This window comes from Rhinolophus sinicus, chromosome 8 (assembly GCF_057876585.1).
Source record: "Rhinolophus sinicus isolate RSI-liver-muscle chromosome 8, RSI-T2T, whole genome shotgun sequence".
Classification (NCBI taxonomy): domain Eukaryota; kingdom Metazoa; phylum Chordata; class Mammalia; order Chiroptera; family Rhinolophidae; genus Rhinolophus; species Rhinolophus sinicus.
Window position 1 is genome coordinate 59,379,002 of NC_142508.1, and position 19,998 is coordinate 59,398,999.

The 19,998-nt window shown below is 36.6% G+C and overlaps 1 protein-coding gene across 2 annotated transcripts in view; it reads right to left on the reverse strand.

Moving 5' to 3' along the window:
* The window catches only part of CNTNAP4 (contactin associated protein family member 4), a 237,473-nt gene extending 221,187 nt beyond the window's left edge, over window positions 1–16,286 (reverse strand). Inside the window, exon 1 of one of the 2 annotated variants that reach the window (XM_019710874.3) lies at window positions 15,904–16,286. In XM_019710874.3, the coding sequence (XP_019566433.3) occupies window positions 15,904–15,988 (85 nt within the window). In that variant the 5' untranslated portion in view covers window positions 15,989–16,286. Of the gene's footprint in view, window positions 1–11,384; window positions 11,404–15,903 lie in introns of those variants that run through there. The other variant, XM_074314549.2, reaches the window with a different exon arrangement.
* Window positions 16,287–19,998: the final 3,712 nt, after the last annotated feature.

A 19,998-nucleotide genomic window follows, 5' to 3' on the forward strand; every position in this document is an offset into this window, starting at 1 on the left:
TCAAAACCACCGATGCTGAAGACATGGGTAATGATAGCAGCACACTGTAGAGGCCTACTAAATATTTGTTGAGTGAATAAATAAATAAAACAAGAAGAGTAAGGTGAAACCCTAAGAAGCCTCAGAAATTACAAGGGTATGTAAGGAATACTTTAATAGACAGTGAACAGTCACCCAACTCAATGAAGAGTTACTGTATGAAACCAAGCCTAGCCAGGGAATGTAAACATTATTTCATTTAACAAGTTTATAATATTCTTAGCTAGCATTTCTTTCTTAGGTATGATTCTCTGAATTATCAGTGCCAACTGAAAAATAGGCAGGGTCCCAAAGTGTGCAATTACAAGGTTCATTTAATATAGTACATATTCACCTACCAGAATTCATGGGGATAAATGTCCAAACTATCAACTCACAGTCAGTGAAAAATATAGACTCATTTTATATCAACTCTAGTACTACTTCCAGTCACTTATTGATTTTTAAGGGAAATGAGAGGAAACACATAGGTTATCAAACAAATCAAAATGGTATGACATCAGAAATCTAGACTGAACTGGAATGCATATCACAGTCTGCTTTTTATTAGAGTTAAACTATAAGGCATGTCTTTCTGTCCTCCCCATTTGGTTTTGGGTCCCTGAATGGCAGAGAGTTACGATTTTACCCCACTATTCTGACTAGAACAAGAAACCCACATGTAGCTGTTTTAGAATTGAGTGGGTCCTACCCTCCCTCACCTTCTAAAACCCGGAAACTCCAGGATAAACTCTGATATTTGTTTTTCTGTACGTCACACCAGAAGCTTACTTAGAAAATAAGCAGAATCCTGAAATGTTAACTGAGTAGACAGACAGGGACTTACTCTGCATCTCTTGCTTCTAGAATAAAGTATGGCTTAAGAAATGTCGGTTAAACATAAAGAACAACAGTTGATCACAACTCCCAGTTCACACCATTCTGTTAAAAATGTTGCATTCAGTTGGGGGCATCAATTGTACCTTTTAATTAAAAAAAAAGTTTCATTCTAAAAGTTGCAATAAATTTCCATTTAGGATTAGCCATTTGTTTGTAGTATTTCACCTGGTACTTTGCCTAGCATATGAAATATGTGCTTCAATACATTTATTTTCAACAATATCCAATTAGTTCCAAGAAAATAGCTATAAAACTGTGAAGGAATACTTTGTGAATGATTGCCTTAAGTGCAGAGTCACAGAAGTCCACCTAAAAAATGTATTACACAAATGAAGAAGAAATTCATGTTAGAACCAAGTTATTAACACCCTACAACATCACTTTCCCATAATATTTTTTACTTATGACATCAGGAAGCTAGGAAGGTGACTAGAAAGCAGCTCATCCATATTATTATATCAAAGAAAGTATTAAAATGATAATCTCATTGCTTTGTTTGATAGAGCAGATAGATATTTAAAGGTATGGTGCATTGTTTGTGCATAAAAAAGAGAAAATATTAAGAATTCCAGGCATAACTATAAAGAGAGCTGGGCTAGATAAATAGGGGTCAACAGTCAAAGAAAGAATGAGGCACAAAGTGCCCTGAATGTCTCTGATATTTTTCTTTTTTTTAATAAGGGGTTGGATTTAATGAGGAAGACCATTCAAAGGCATAGCAGATATTTCACAGAATCATATCCACTCTCTGGGAGATTGGCTCAAGTAGTATTGGTACTGAGTCAGCAATAAAACAGCCTTCTCATTCAAAATTATAAATCTGAAGTGTTCTCTTTTTCATTGTGATCTTCATAAAATATAGGTTGCTTTCCTCGACTCCAGAGGGAATAAAAGTATTGAGGAATACTAGTCTGTTTCCTTGAGATGTTGGAATTTTTCTCAAAACTATGGAAGAAATTATAAAGTTTTTAAAAAGGGAGACAAAACTCTAAGGCACCAGAAGGAAATCAAAACCTAAGGGAGGAATGATATAACAGTTAAGAGGCTCTTCCCATAAATAGTGACTCTCACCTTCTGGAGAAGACTCAAGGCTCCCTTTACAACCAAAACCTGCATTTGCCCATCAGAAGCCACAGGAATCAAGCTCTTGAGAGAGACACATGTGGGGATGATTGATGCTTCTGCTAAGGGCTGCAGAGACGAGACGGCTGTGTGTATAACTGACAAGACCAATTGATGAGTGAGCAGGTTTCCTGGAGGGTGACAGATGCACTTCTGAGATCTGTCAAATGTGGCAATCTCTACCCACCACCTCTGATTCATGTTTGAACAAATGATACTGCTAGAAGAGACATAGAACCATCTTTAAGTGTTATAAATTCTTGAGCAGGAAAGGGAAGGGTGTAAGACAGCTATGGCTTTAAATATGTCCTTCCAACAGAAATGTGTATCTTTGCCAAAGTGAGACAAAGACATTGAACACTTTCGTGACACCGTAAACATTTGTAAATGGTTTAAAACACTCTGATCTTAGAGAATTAAAGAATCTTAAGGTAGTCACATACAATTAGAAACAGATATTAGTAGACGAAGAGAATTTAAAAATAAGTCAATAAACAACCAATTGGTTCAAAATACAGAAATGTTTAAATAAGAGCACAGCCACTTAATAGGTTACTATGAACCATTAGAAAAGATAAATACAATGACTGTTGAGCCACAAGAGAAATGCAGTGGAGAGGACGGGAAAATGTGCATAAAGAAATGACTGGATGTGAACAGATGCTGCGTTAAGATTGAGTGAAATAATGTATGGCAAACATCTGTCCCAATTCCCGATATGAGGAGGGCATCCTACAAATTCAAAATTAGACAAATTTTAAATTGAATTTAAAGATGTCATTAGAATGATGATTGCTTGTTTTATTTATATTTTGTTTGTTTGGGGCTAGACATAGAAGGTATTACAGGAAGAACAGGGAGAATCTGTGTGCTCTGAGATTTACAGATTAGAAGTGGAAAAGTGCCAGAGAAAACAAACTGCAAAATCAACTTTGGGGAAGGGGACACGAGAAACCACAGAGCAAATCACAACACAATCGGAGCTCGGTAACATAAAGGAGAAAGTAATTTGGAAGGGGATAAAATAATATTTGTGATAACAGCTGTGGGAGTGTAGGTGATAAATAAAGAGGTGATTTTAATAAAGGGCAGTAAATTATCATCCTGTGTATCTCTAAGACTTGTTGGAAGGTGAATTTAGAACAGAATAATGCATTCAAAGTAAATGACTTGCTTCAATGGTATAAAACTGTTGAGAAATCATGGGAAGCATTTTTTTTTTTTTATCATCATTAAGATGCACACCTTGAAGGAATATCAGAAACTCTCAGGTAGAGGCAGCTAGAAAGCAGTAGGTACAGATGAAAGGAAATAAAGAGAAGGGACAGGGCAGTGGTCACACCCCATGGTAACCAGGCAGTAGGAACTAATGAATGAGAACACCGCATGGGATCCCAGGAACACCATTGAAGAGGGACTCAATTGCAAGACAACTTCACTCTCTTGGTACGTTTCAACCAATAGAAGCAACAGATATGCTGTTGATCTTTCAAAAGTTCGCCAAACACCAAGAGAAAAGTCACTTTATTCAGGCAAAGGCAACAGGGAGAGCCCTTGTTATAGACTGAATTTTCTCCCCCCACCCAAAATTCACATATTGAATCCTTAACCCCCAATGTGACTATATCTGGAGGTAGGGACTTTAAGGAGATAATTAAGGTTCAATATCATAAGGATGGGGCTGTAATTGGGATTGGACTTGTGTCCTCATAAGAGAGGAGGAGACACCACAGATCTCTCTCTGACTGATCACACACAGAAGAAAGGTCATGTGAGGATACAGCAAGAAGGTGGCCATCTGCAAGCTAGGGAGAGAGGCCTCACCAGGAACCAACCCTGAGGGCACCTTGAACTTGAACTTCTAGTCTCCAGAACTTTGAGAAAATGCATATCTGCTGTTTAAGCCACACAGCCTGTGGTATTTTGTTAGGCAACCCTAGCAGACTAATACAGTACCCAAAGGGAGGGCAGCCCTGAACATGGAAAAGAAGAGGGGTTTTACGGAGGGACGAAACAAAACTGGCTGAGGGCCTCGGTCAGGCGGTATTGCAATCTTGCAGAAAAAGAGCTGGTTTTTCTTTCTGATTTGAACAGTTTCAGACCCTTAGAAACTGTTCTTGGAATTGTTGACTCCAGGAAGGAATTTAGGCTGAGTGGCTAGGTGTTTTGGTACCAAGGAACCAGGGAAATTGGCGGTCAGAGGGGACTATATTATTTACAGTTACACACAGAGAGATGCTAGACATTTCACTCTGACTAGTCAGGAAGAGCTTGTTGATAACAGGCAGGTGACAGAATCCTTAGAAGAAAGCAAACATACTGCCTTAGAATTTGTCATACAGGAGAGAGAACCCTGAGAATGAGCATGTGTGGCTTCTAATACTCTGATTTCAAAGGCTTATGGAGAAGGTAAGTCTTGCATTTCAAAGAGCAATGGATTTAGCCTCAATGAAGCTTGGTCCAAGTCTCACTCTATTCTGCCTTACTCAGTGGCTTTGGGAGTACCTCCTAATTTTCCATTTCCTCGTTTGTAAAATAGTAATAACAAGGCCTGCCTCACAGGCCTGTGAGATGTACTTCACCACCTTAGACGCCATAGAGCCCAGTGCAAAAGGAACACTTGCCATTGTTAATGATAATGTATGTCAACATTTGTGGAAAGCTATGAACTATACAATTACGAATGCATACAATGAGGAGGAAAAAACATGGGAGGAAATCTAAAATAAGTGATGAAGTTTTACAGGAAAATAATAAAAAGGACATGTGTGCAATTAAAAGAGGAAAATAAAATTTTAGAACTCATTAGTGCTTGTAAAACTTGCTAAAGGCAAGGAAAAAAGTTTTGTATATGTTGGCCTTTATTTTACATTTTCCCTTTTGAAGACCTTTCTCCTTAAAGGGTGAATAATGAAGAGAAAAAATGGAAAACTAATTTTATTTTTATTTTTCTTCTACCCTCAGTAAAGGACAAAGGTCTTCAAAAGGGAAAATGTAAAATAAAGGCCAACATAAAGGAACTGAAGTTCAAGATAGATAAAGGAGTTGAAAATTTCTTCCCTAAATGTGGAGAGAACTTTGCAATACAACTTTCCAAACCGAAGGGAGATGATCTGGAAGGCTCTACCGAGACACAGAGGCACAAGGATGGTTTGGAAGGGGGAAGATGCTTTTCCACCTTCACATTCTTGATGTGTTTTTGGCCGTTGAGAATCCTCTATCCAAAAAGGCCTGATACAGTGGCCTATCAGATTACATGATCTATAAATAAAAAAGGGTGTGGGGAAGGGAAGTGAGAGCTAGCCAGAAACATAAGAGTAGCTTGGCTATCATAACACACATCTTAATGAATTATGACAGACCGGAAGGGAGTACTCAACATAACTAAATGAAATGTAGTAAAACAAATGCAAAGCCAAATAAAGTTTAAAAATAAAACAGCAAAAATAAAGACTTCTAAATAAAAATGATTTGTTCATCATTAAAAGAACACACACTACTCCAATTTATCTAACCTGATTCTTTTCATCTCTTTTTTTTTATTATTATTACAACTGGGAGAAAAAGCCAACTAGCTGTGTATTCTTTCCACATTTACTAAATATCCTCTTTACTCCAGGTACTGTGCTAGGTGTTGCAGATATAGAAATGGTTAAAATAATACTTTTGCTTTTCAAAGATTTCAGTTTTGTAAACGAGACATATTTTCTAAATCAGTTTTTCATTCTCTGATAAGGGCAGGAATAAGCAAATACTCCAAGTGCTATGGAATTTCTGCTAAGAGGATGGTGAGAGTTGAGGTGGTTTGATCAAGTAAGACTCTATAGAGAAAGGAGGTGAGGCTTGCTTAGTGTGTAAGTTGTCCAGGAGGATTTAGAAATAAGTGATTGAGGGCAATTCAGGCAAAGGAAACAGCAGATGTAAAAGCCAGGTGACAGAGACTAGAGGACACAGCAGGGGGTGGGGGTGGGGGCAGGATTGTAAGGGAGACAAAACAGTTCAGACAGACACACATGGAAAGATCAGCAAATACAGGGTAGGAAAGTATTTTGTTTGCTGTGCTAATTAAGACTGACCTTAATTTTGAAAACACCTCACAGTGAAATATCTGCAAGGCAAAACCTACTTTCTTTTTTGATAAAAACCTTCAAATTGATTAAATGCACCAATGGAAAACTTACCTAAAAAATGCAATAATATGTGTAGCATTTCAAAATGTGGTATGCTGTGGAATGGAAGGAATAGGAGACCCAGGAAATAGTGAGGGAGGAAGGGGACAGCTGCCTCGCCAGTTGTTATCAGCCAAATCAACCCTGGCAATCACTAAGATGACAGATGCCACGGCCAGATCATCCTCACATCCAGGAAAATGAAAGAGGAAAATGATCACGGAAGGCTCAATTTTGCTAACTCATAAAAACAGAGAACTGCCGGCATCCTCTCTAGAGAATGGTTCAGTGATTAATGATACTACATACATTCTTTTCATGCTAATCTATTTCATGTTGCAATTATGCAGAGACAGATTAGAAAGAAATCATTCCATAGGCAAGCACACAGCAAGGCTTTCAAGGAATAAATGTGGTCATTTACAAGGCCATACCCATAAATGGCTCAGGTTTACATATCAAGCATAGAAAACTATTGTGATCATAATTTTATTCTTAGTACCTAAAATTCTACACCCTATTTTTATTAGCCTACTTTTTTTCATTTCTCTAGTAGGCATTTGCCTATGAAATATTTTATCATGTCCCATTTCGAGATTCAGTCCTATAGGATGCTATGAGTTCATAGAACTCTAAACTGTTATCTTCAGTGGTTGCTCTTTGCTTTCTTAAATAATGTATCCTAGTTCTTTCCCCAAATTCTCTCTCTCTTTTGATGGTTTTAGAGAAAGTTACACAGGTTAGGATACTTGAGGTTGCGTTATGACATTTGACAGGTGCACGAAGTTTTCTTCACAGGATTATAATACAGGCTTTATGGTAAAGTACAGCAGTTCAAATAAGCACAGAAATCATACACACGATGGAACAAAAGAGCCTAATTGAGCAGCTTTACAACCTTGCACAGAATTCCCTCACCACCACTTTAGATAGAATTGCTTTTATTTTAGCAATGTTCTTTTAATTAAGTCCTGAACATCTAAAACATGGCAAATGTAAATATGTATTATAAATCCTTAATTATGAGGATCACTAAGCATCCATGCAGCTTTCTGCCTTGGAGATAGATTCTTTTTGTTTAAAGTCAGCCAAAACTGAGAGATAAAAGTGAATGATGTGAAAAATGTTAAACTTTGTTTATAATGCCCTTCTCCTGGTACCAGTATCACTTTACTGCATTGTCTTCGAGAGTTACGTTATGCTTCAATTTATCTAGTGACTTTTAAGCCAAAATCTCTTCTGCTGTTTTCTGCTTTCATTGCCATGTTCGTAAAAACTAACACCCTGGGACTGACCAGAAATTGAATGTTGGGGACCCTGAGGTCTTTATGTTATACCCTAGAAAATAAAGCACTTTGGGATCAAAACGGGCAACACCATCCCTCTGTTGGGAATGAGTTTAAACTGGATCCCAAAAGGCCTCTTGCTATTTTTTTTTAATCCCATATACTGTTTTAAAACCATACTGCGGACGATTCTGGTATGGTAGCAAATAAGAAACAATGTTATTTTAGATTCCAACACTACTTAATTCAAAATGTGCCACCTAGGGGCAATGTTTTCCATTTCTCTACCAGTATGGGCTGTTCTCCAATTCCCATCTACAACATCCTTCAACATATGCTCTCTCTCTCTCTCTCTCTCTCTCTCTCTCTCTCTCTCTCTCTCTCTCTCTCTCTCTCTCACACACACACACACACACACACACACACTATGACAATTTCATCTCAACAACTCATTTCCCTTACAGACGATTTTCAGTTTAGTCCCTTCCTTCTGCTTGGTTATCTCCTGATCATCATATTTTTAAAAATAAACACATACTAATAACTTTGAAAATGAAAAACAAGTCTTGAAGATCTAAATATATATCCGATCTTTTAGAGCAAAGCTATTAGCCCAGAGAGAATTTTAAGTTCCTCATATTTTCCAAGAAATCGCTCCATTTGGGTCTGGTATAGCAAAGGCAATGGCTTTATATTGACAGGATAATGTGGGGCTCTCAGTTGTGGGCTACAAGGTTCAAATGCCTGTTCAATGTCATCCAGGTGTCTGCCAACTCCAGGCTTGGGACCAATTCCTAAGAGAGTCTATCAGTCCCCTTATTCAAAGGACATTTAGAAACATCTCTCTATAGGTTATAACTTCAGAGTAAGTCATGTAATAAAATTACAGATTGTAGTTTGTGTAAAAACTATATCATAAATGTAATTTAGCGAGGCAGGTGAATTTATATATTTACAAGCTGTTTCTAAACTAATGTCAACCTATGACCTCACTTGTAAGTACCATAATTGCCAGTGGGAAAAAAAATGGTTACAGAAACAAATATGTCTTTTACAGTTTAGAAGCACATAATATCTTATTTTAGGGTACTGCTAAGTAATGAGAGGTACTTAATAAAAAAAAAGTAATTAGAGCTTTAGGCCAACTGATACATATCATACCATTTTTTTTTTTCCTTTGTGATTTAAAAACCTTAGAGGTAAATTTCATCACTGCTCTATTAAATACTTATGGTATTAAAAATTTTTATAGTTACTAATTTTAAACTACTTAAAATGTCAAATGTTTTCAGGCTTCACTCACTTTTCCAATTATTACATTGGAATGACTCATTAACTGTAACATAAACAGGCTCATTTTTACCTCCTGTTATGCTATTTCTCCAGTTTTATTACCAGAGTACCACTTTTCCATGAACCATGATGAAAATTCATTGGGAAAAAAAATAATAATAACATATTCTTCCTCTTCCAAATGCCAATTTTCCTCAAGAGAACTGAGGTAATAATGCTAATTGGTAATAGATTTTGCATGTATATTCTTTTCCATTACATATTCATATTACTGTAGTTTCAAGTACCATGAATGTGAATACCTTGGCAAAAGACATTTTGGAAAACTACTTTATCCTCCAAAAGTCAACTGGGAAACAGAAATATCTTTACTTGGATAGTAGCATATTAGATTTGGTATTTACCAACATGGAGTCAGTCACCAGGATTCTGGAGCAATCAGCACTGTGGAGCATCTAAATTCCTAGATTATTAAAAAAGGAATGATAATCCTGGAAGTCAAATATATAGGTACCTAATTGAAGCACATAGCCAGACAATTACATCCTTAGAACTCATTGAATAAATTTCAGTATTGCTATCTCAGACAACAAAGTTTGCCAAAAAAATAACTAAGAAGATAATCCAATGGTCGAAGACATCTTTGTTATTTGGAAATGCAATTTATTATAACTTAGAGTTATGAATAAACTATTATTTCTCAAAAAATTTAAACCTTTTTTCTAAAACCTTAAAGCCTTCAAATTACAATATTAATCTTTAGGATAAATTATTTCATATAAGTATACTCAGTTAATTGAGGCTTTTTGATGAGTTCATTCTTCAAAAAGGAGATTCAGTGATAGTGGAAGGCGCTCCTAAACATTTTTTGTCTGCATTTAGTTTGGGGCATTTCTTTCTTTCTGAGATCTTTCTTTTAAAAGTGACCAAAACCAAACTGACCTTAGTATTTGATGCTATAATTCAAGATCTGTTTTTAAAGATGTGTTTGTTAAAGATTATTTCTAAAAATTTCTAACTGAAATACCCATTAAATCAACTATCCATATATTCTGAGAATTCATCCTTCTACTACCATCAACAACACAGCTCATTTCACCTCATGAATGTGGTTAATTCATGAAACATCTCCTATTTTCAGCACATATTCTGTGATGGATCCACCCTTCCCTATCAATACTAGTAAACTTGAAAAACAGCAATGATTCTAGATAAATACTAAACAAATTATTGAGGCCAAAACTTTTGAATCAATAAAAATAAAAACAAAATATAAGCTAAGCTAGAATTGAAACATCAGGCCACTAAAAAAATACTCAGATCGAAATCTTCATTATTTAAGATTTCACCAGAAATATTTACCTGCCAATTTGAACATGCATATCTGGGATTTGTTTAACAAGTTGGATAAATCCTTATTATTCTTCCTACTGTTTTCAGGGGCCGGCCCATTCTGTTAACGTTTAATCACGAAGGAGGAAAGAAAAAGATTTTTTGAAAGGATACTGAAGGACTTCTTAGATAACCCGACTAATTGGCAACCTAAAGGTCATACGATGCATTAGTTGACAATATTAAAGCCCCAATATTGATTTATCCGAGATGAAAGGGATTCAAATTCTAAATATAGTATCAAATTTTTAAAAATAAGCATTTGGAAAGCAAGACTGATGGTCTATTATTAAAAAATACTCAGAGTCATGTAATGAGTCACTATCTCTTATCATCCATTCACAGTGAATAGTCACAAACGCCATCACAAATTCTTGCTGAAACCCAGAGTAAGTCACATTTCAGTAAACTCTCTGAGACTGTGCCTGACTGTGTCTTTGGTTTGGAAATTGGTCTTTTTTTAAGTCAGAAATCTTCATTAGAGATGAACCATTATAAACAGTATTATGAAAAATAAATTATTTTAACATATGGCCATTCATTTTGGATTAAAATGTTACAATGGAATTTCAATGAAAAGAATGTTTTAAATATTATATCCCATCAATCGCTTCTCAGCCTTTTGGCTAAGATCAAGTGTAAATATTATATCCCATTATATTTTTAGCTTAAACTTTTTAAAACACTGTAGTAAATAGTGTAATGTAAATGAAATGAAGACAGTCATCAGTTCTTAGAGATGAGAAAAGTAAATACAATTCCAAATAGACATTTACATAAAAATTAATTATCTTGGCATGAGTAGGTGAAAGTCACCTGCTTAATTATTATGAATTCTCAGTGGGCAATGCTTAAATGAAAATCTAGTTTTCAATTTATTCTAGAAAGTTTGCTAATTGCAGAATTTTTAGGAAGCTACTACTGTTAAAGTCATAGAGACAAGTACACTCTTCCAATAAGATCATTTCCTTCACACAATCAATGATTCCAAATGCAAGTTTCTGATTAGTATGGAGTAGAATATTTTACACTCATGAAAGTATAAAATAACAACAGAATTCTTAGTCAAAAACATCTACGATGCAATTACTTATACACTTTACCGAACTTCTTATACTAATGGGAATGCTTGAGATTAAAAGTGCCCCTTTAGCAACCAAAACTGCTGAAACTTTACAAATAGTTATAAATAATTCATACTCACTGAAATATAATTTCTGAACACTAAAGTCTTCAAGAGGAAACGTAAGAAGAAGATACGAACTTGAAGGTTTCTTCTGCTTTATTTCCTGGCAACAGGAGTGGTTACCTTCAGTACCACAACTCTCAAGTATGTATTTGTGCACTAAATAGTTAAGACTAAATTTTATCAGAGCAGAATAATTTATATACTATCCATGTCTCATCATTATATTATATTGTATATTATTTAAATCAAGGGTTGACAAACTTTTTCTACACAGGGCCAGATAGTAAAGAATATTATGTAGGTCCTTATATAACAAGAGAGAAATCCATTTAAAGAAAATTTTATTGATAACATTTAAAATATAATAATTCAGTATGAATTTTTGCTATACAGGTCTACTAATGAAAAAAATGGATGACTGAAATCTGAATTTCATATAATTCTTTTGTGCCACAAAGAATTCTTCTTTTAATTTTTTTCAAACATTTGAAAATGTAAAAACCACTCTTTGCCCATAGGCTATACAGAACAGGCAGGGGGCCAGATTTGGCCCATAGGCCATATTTTACCAATCTCTGAGCTAAATATTACAATATCTTATAACTGATATTATACAATTCTATTAATTTGTTTTCACTGAAGAGATTAAATTAATTCAAATTTGATATCGAGATCGGCTCCCATAAAGGAATTGTTTATATATAATACAAATTCCATAATTACTTGTAGAAGACATTAAAAGATTTATTAGAGTAATCACTAGATATCATGTGAAAATCATGTTTTATCCCCATGTTAGTTATGAGTTATGTTATCTTGGAGCTGGAGGCTACTCCTATCAAAATGATTTGGGATACATGCAATCAGAAGTGGCAAGAATACACTAAATTGATGAAAATCAGCATTGCTGTTAGAAAAGTGAGTCAACATGTGTGCCCACCTTTATGTCTAAAGACCAGCTATTTATCTATTGCATCACATAATTATAGTTTACCAGGACTTTACTGTTGTATTCTAGTTATTTATTGCTATAGAAAGAAATTTGGGGGAGAAGGAAGAAAAGAAGCTTGTAGAAAGAATTACAAGGCTGAGTTTTAATAATTTGAGAATCTGTCCAGTTGCTTTCAGGGTGCATTCCAGAGTTCACAACTCAAGCAACCGTCTTCATCTGTTGCTGATTTTAACATATTCTTTAGTGCTTCTTTCAGATATCAGATATAGCCTTTATTTCCATTAGAGAAAAGAAAGAATACAAGGAGAAGCTAACTTCTAGTTAAGCCATTCATAAGGTACTTGGCGAACATGAACCATTCTCAGAGTAAAGGCTCAGCATACCTGAGGCAGCCAGGGGGCCTCTGCCACATGATCTGCGAGAGTGAACATGAAAGCAGAACTCACTTGCCTTACTACTTACACCTGTTCCTTCTTTTGTGGTGATTCAGCCCTGCCCCCAACAATGTCTTCACAGTCAGAAAGAAGCCGTAGGTTATAAGCGATTATAAAATTAAGAGATGATTCCCTTCTCCACGCATGTCTCTTAGTAGGAAGTGAAGACACCAAAAACAGTCTGTGCAACTTTTCAAAGATCAAGCCCTTCCACGGGAATCTGTCTCTAAACTTTCATGAAAGTGACCCCTCAATATAATAAAAAACTCAACCAGAACAAAGAGAAAAGGCCTGGGGATGGTTCACTGCTTTTGAAATGTCAGGTAGGGTGCTACTAGGCAAAGAATGTAGCCCATTCAATATATTTTAACTTCGGATAAATGAGCAGTAAGCAGACACCAAAAATGTGTGAGCATGTGGATCTGATGGTTTATACATATTCATATACATATATACATATATACACATGAATATACACATAAAAATGAACATGCGTGTGTGTGCATGTGTGTGTGTCTGCACAGAATCCTCCTTATGTGAAGTTTCCCTATTGATCAATTAGATCAACTAACATTCAAATTTAAGGGCACCTAATCCCTGAGCTGTCCCTGCTTTACAGAGTCCTGTCCCATGAAAGTTTTCATGCTGGCAGCCTTAGGCCCACTCAATGGATAACAAATTTGCTCCTGGTGAATCAGCTGTAAATAAAGTAAGAAGATCTTTGTTATTCACCTAAGAGACTGACCTTTAATTTTCTTTTTCTGTATTCAGTTCTCCTTGACTTTAATATTGATATTCAAGATTGATTCATGTTTTAATATAAAGTCTCACCCAAAACAATTATTGGCGTTACTGTGTAACACTTTTAATTATGCTTATGCTGGTTGATGGTCACTTGTCCATACACTGAATCCCAATCTTGCTGATAAATATATATACTTGCTCTTTCAAAAAGGATAAAACATATGAAGTACCTTGGTAATAGCAATAAGAAGACTTTGCTTCCTTCCAAAACAACAACAAAAAATACTTACTAAATATTAAAAAACAAAAACTTGGGAAATATTTTTTTCTTTTATATATACTGCTGCAAATCATACTGTCCAAGTGATTTTAACAAGAAATTACTAAATGAACTTTAATTATCTGAAGTCATTTAATTGCATATTTGACACTTTAAGAACAGTCAACTCTTACATATGGTAACCAACAACTCCAACTTCAATATTTAAATATTCCTAATAATTTAAAATTTTATAAGTTTTATCAAATGGTTAGAAAAGCATTAAATTGCTTCCTGAACAAACCACAGCTGAAAGAATTCAGACCCAGGGCTGAAATTTTAAGTATCAGAGAGAGACTTAGCCAGAGCTAAGCACCCATGAGTATTTGTTCTCCTCAGATCTTTTCAGCAACACATCTTTCCTTTACTAAGAAGATATATTTCAAAAGAAAGCTATTTAAAGTTGTTCTGCCTTTTATTAGACTTCAAGAAAACAAGCAAATATAAACAACTCGTAGCCCAATCAACCACATCAATATGCTATAAACCAAACAGTGTATTGGAAAGACAGGACTACACCTAGGCCAGACTTAGGCTCTGCTTTCCTTCAGGGAAGGATGCTTCAAGGGATGTGCTTTACATTGTAAGAGTGACCTCTAGTGCTTTCCTTTTTGGTTGAATTTCAGTAGTTGGAGGATGAATTATGTACACCTTTTCTACAAAACTTTGTGTGTGTGTGTGTCGGTGTTATTGTTTATTTGTTTGTTGCCATGTTTGTCCTATGCTACCATGACAGCATTCCAAGATTTTAACTAGGTGAAAATATGCATATTGACTCATAGGATTCTTACACACCCAAAACTGAATCTGAAACATAGGGCAGCATCCTAACAGGATTCTCTTCTTTAAGAATGATGGATACACCATGCCATTAAATGAGCTAGTACTGAATGGAAACACATAATCCCAGTAGCCTTGCAGTGTAAATGGACATCTGACTTGGACAGCAAGGTCATTAACAATGTTCTTCCCACATCAGGGCACTTTACTGTGCTCAAGGGATGTGCCGTAGCAAACACCTTATTAGTGGCTTATCTGTACCCTCCAACCTAAACCTGGCTACACAACAGCACTGAACAGGCCTCATAGCCCTTTCTTGAAAAGCAAATGAGCTTTTCCTTTACAATCTGTAAAAGAGATATAAAAAGTTGTATTTGCAGAGCTTGTTTATCATTGATCAAAGAGGGAAAAATTCTCCCATTAGATATTGTAAGCCAAATATAACTTTTAAAACTTTCTATCTCTAATAAAAAGTAGATAAAGGGAGTTCTGCCAAATTATTTTAGATGATACTTAAATTACAACTAAGACCTTTATAAATCTTCCCTGAATCAATTAACTCAGAATCAGAATATTGAATCACAAATTTATAAAGTTAAAAATCCAACCACTAAAGAATAACACTTTTGAAAAATCACCTGGATATTTTTCCTTTAAGCAAAATGTAGGAATCAAACCCCCCTCTTTCAGGAGGGCCCAAGTCTCATTCTTTTAGCAGTTCTGAGGGCACAATTCTTAATATTGAGGTTCACCTCCACCAATTCTGCTCCTGAATTCTGCAGTACATTTCAGTTATGAGCCTGGCATCATTTTAAAGATGCAGCCAGCTACCAGTCTGCCAAATTGCAAACTTCAGAAATCTAAGCTAATGCAGCATAATATAAAGTCTGCCAGTTGTTTTCTTGTTAGACATAATTCCAATAAAATTCAGTAATCCTAAAAAAGGAAGAAATGAAGACATTCACAGGCTATTCCCTGGTTAAAATGCTAATTTAATGTTTTCACTAGAACTTGAGCTTTCTCAATGAATATTCAAAGATGAAAAGATAAGATTCTGCTCATAGACACACACACACACACAAAAAGAAAAGAAAAGAAAAGAAATGACATTTTACATATTGTGACCAGACCAAAAGGAAAGACAGGTATAAACCCAATCATATTTGCAAAATTTTTAAGTGATGCTTCATTTATAGCAATAAGCTTTGCAGCAATTTCAGTTACAAATAATAATCATAAAAACAACAGAATTAAAGTTTTTCAGAGAACCCCCCAGCAAGTTTAATTCATTTGCTGTATACTTACAGGAATTCCCAGCTATGACCCTGTTCCAGTTTTGAATAGATAACAGAAGTAGCATCTTGAGGACAGCTCCAGTGACAGACCCCATGTTCACATTTATTAGGCTCCCCTAAAAGATCTTGAGAGGCTGTCCAAGAGCTCTAGTCCTGTTCTCAGTCCCTCTCTCGGCTCTGTCTTCAGCACCTCTAGGTCTCTGTCTCTCTCCCTCCTTCCCTCGCTTCTCCTATCCTTCTCTCTCCTCTCTCCTCTCTCCTCTCCTCTCCTCTCTTCTCTCTCTCTCTCTCTCTCTCTCTCTCTCTCTCTCTCTCTCTCTCTCTCTCTCTCTTTCTCGTTCTCTCTCTCTCTGTCCTTTGCACACACGCACACCACAGCCCTCACTCCTCACTAAAAAGCAACTAGCATCTTTCCTAACAAGCATCCACACGGCCGAGGCCACGCCCACTCCTCGCAGCAGCGGTCCTAGAAATTGACAGCAGCATCCCTCCTCCAAATTCACAGCAGCGCTCAGAGCTCCACCGCGCTGCGCGGCTGAGGAAAGCTGGTCCTGCTGCTGAGGTGCGGCCTGCTGCTCCTGGGCCTCTTCGGGGCTCCCTCCCCTCTCCTCTATTCTTCAATAATCCTTAACCCTTTTCTCCCCTCTGGACATGTGGGTAGGGGGAGGGGAGAGCCAGAAGAGCATCCCGATTTTCTGGCGGTCTTGCCATGGGCAGAGCCAGTCAACTTACTGAGCTAATTCCTGAGTATCCAAGATTGCATCCAGGTAAAATTGCTTTATGTTTCAAAACAAAAGCATAAAATAAGACAGAAATAACTGAGCAGCATCGGTACATTGTAGCTAAAACGGTCCTCAGGGAAAATACTTGCTGTTGTTTCTCTCTGTTTGTATAAAACTATCCTCTTTAGCTATGGTGCCAGGATTTTATTATGAAAATTCCTCACATGGAAACAGACATTCCTGTTTGGCAGTTATTTTAAATCATCTAGTGATAGTCTGCAAGAAATTAACATTTCTCATTTTAGTGCATCAGTGCAATGCAAATTTCAGTGCAATACAAATCCACAGAATAAATGTTGTGGATAGATTTATTTTGATGAATGCATCATGCTGTGAACATACAGTTGCATTCTACACTCAAATTCTTGAATAACAATTCCCAAAAGGCCCAAAATGAAAAATGATGAGATACTGAAGGGAACCCTAACACATACACATGCACACACACACACACCCCAAACCTAAACAATATACAGTCGTAATTCAAATGGACAAAGGAGAAAAGTTGAATTCAGAAGATCAACAACCACAGAAAAATTACCTTTCTAATGGCTGATCGATGGATACTGTTATTTCTTGAACAGAATATTAAAATATTTAAATAACAGAGTTAGTATCACACAATGATAAGTGTGTCACATGGGATAAATAATCTTTTAAAATAAATGTCAAGATATCAACTAGAAAATGTGCTAGATTTTATAACAGTAGAAATTTACTAGAGTTCTCAAGCACCTCTTGGGGATTACAAATGAGAAGAAACGTAAACCTTTAGCAGCAGCAGTCTTGCTGTGAAATGAATGAAATAAGGAAGAAAATGACAAAAGCATCCTCCTGTATAACCCAGTTTTGTTTCGCTCTTCCTGACAAAGCAAAAGAGGTATTTTTGCTTTTCTGATTTTACAGATGAAGAAACAAGAACAGAGAATTTAAATGGTTTGAAAAGGTCATAGAATTAGTAAGTAAAGTGCTGAGGATTGGACTTCATTTTTCTGACTCCAGTTTTACTGCTCTGATGCCCCTCAGATCACAGGACACTCCCTCCCTGAACCCTGTCAGGGGAGCAAGAAGCTGAGACTCTAGAACGAAACAGCAGTGGAAAAGACGGGTCTTTGTTTGAGTGTTTACTCTGTATCCCTAGGCCTACGTCCCTGATTTTGCTATTTTCAAACATAATATGTTAAGCAAAAGTAGCTATAAACTGATAGTTTCTGTTAAGTAATTATTGAATGGGATTGCATTTTATTGAACACATACTATATGCCATTTACTATATGCCATTTGTGATCTAATTAAATTATTACGGGAGCCCCTTGAGGAAAATGTCACTGTGCCTATTTACCAAAGGGACTGAACCTCAGTGAAGTTGAGCAGGGTAGGAGAGAGAGCTGGCCTTCGCATTCTGGTCTGCAGAGCTCTAAAATCATCACTTTTATTGACTCCATGCTGGGGAATAGGGTCTCAGGCTCTCCGGAAGAGAAAAGCTGTCCTCATATTAAAATGCTATACTTCATTGTTCCCATAAAACAAATTAGAGGGGAAAAAATTTTAAGGATCAGTATACGTATCAAAAATGAAAAATAACTGAACCTTTCATGCCAATAATAACTTCTTTAGGACACAGTATAAATGATCACAGCAGCCATTGATAGTGGATTTTTCCCTATCGGTGGGCTATGGTAATAGAATGAATTGGAGTCTGGCACTGAAAAGAAGACCTGAACATTTCAGGCCACTGCAACACCTGTCCCTGCCTGATGACCACAGAGGGGAGAGAGCTGCATAGACAGTGAAGCAGTGGAAAGAGCTTGGACATTGTAAACTGTGAAGCCGAGCTATAAATTCAGCTTTCACTGTGGTTCTGATTAAGTGACTCCATTACTCTGGTCTTTGATTTCCTTTTGTTAAAAAATAACAGAAAAATGACTAAAAAGTCACTGTGATATGTGTGACACCCTCAGAAAGAGGGCTTAGCACTTAGTGGGTCCTCAATTACTTACTAGCCTTTGATCTCCGCATTCTGACCGTACAGAGCAGTGGTCTGAGCAGGCAACTTTGGAATCTGGCAGCCCAGGTTCAACTTCTGCTCCAGTTCCACAACCAGCTGCATGCTCTACGGCCTGCTCCTTGCTATCCCTGATTCTGAGTTTCCTCATCTGTGCACCAAGGATAAGTATAGTATCAACGGCATGGCTGAGACAATGCCTGTTAAATGAAAGCCCCTAGAGTTACCCAATCAATGTTGTTATTGTAATCACTGTATTACTCTAGCTCACTTTGCACAGATGAGAAATCTGATGAGCAGAGGAATTACAAGTTGCCAGAGGGACACAACCTATTAGTGGCAGAAAAGGGCTGGTCATTAAGACCTGCTGACTTGTGCTTCTTTCCTCCAACCCCACCAGAGTGGTGCTTAATGTCAGAAAAAAACGAGTCTGATTGGAAAAAAATCAGAAAAGTGTAGAGACCTAATTTTGCACATTACTATACTGCTGATTCAGACACCATGAATCACTTCTCTCTGTGTATGCATTTGTGGTTATATTTTCCACCGATTAAGATAAAAACAACTGCTGGTGCCTAGGGCTCAGCATATGCATATTATGGGTCAGTCCGTGTATGGGAAAGCATTATAAATCAAATCAAAATGTTAAAATTTGTAAAATAAGCCTTTCAATTTCCTCTTGGCACAACTTGCCAGAGAATTTTCTCTTGGTATAAGCTGCCAGAGAACTGTGTGTCTCCTCCCCACCCCCCACAGTGGTACGTGGAGGCTCCTGGACTATACTTTAGATTGAAAAAGGCCATAATGGGACCAAGTCACAGCAAAAGACTAGAAGGAGATTAAAATGCAACTCCTTTGTTTCCTTTACTCAGGTAACAATTGTTTTATCTGGTGCCTGAACCTCTGATCTGGTTTCTGGATTTCTTACAAAGGTAATTAATTGGTCTGTGTAATTTTGTTAAGCCTCTTTGGGGGAAGGAGGGTCAGGGCTTCGTATTCTTCCCTTTGGCTGATGGTCACTACTCAAAATTGATTGATTTTAAAACTAAATTATATTTGAGGTGTGATATTGTGATTCATAAGAAATATATATTTGGGCACTTAGGTAATCAAAATATATTTCTCAGGTATATTTGGTCTTCCTCCATAGTTTCTGGCTCACAAAAACCCTTGGAAATTCCTAGATAAGAGAGATCGATGCATCTTCTGTTATGTTAAGGAGGTGATTTTTGGAAAGCCCTTAGGTAACCTAAGGATGGGGTCTTGTCTGGAGAACCAACCACTGATTAGTGTTGTAATTTTCAGTCCTTCCCACCCC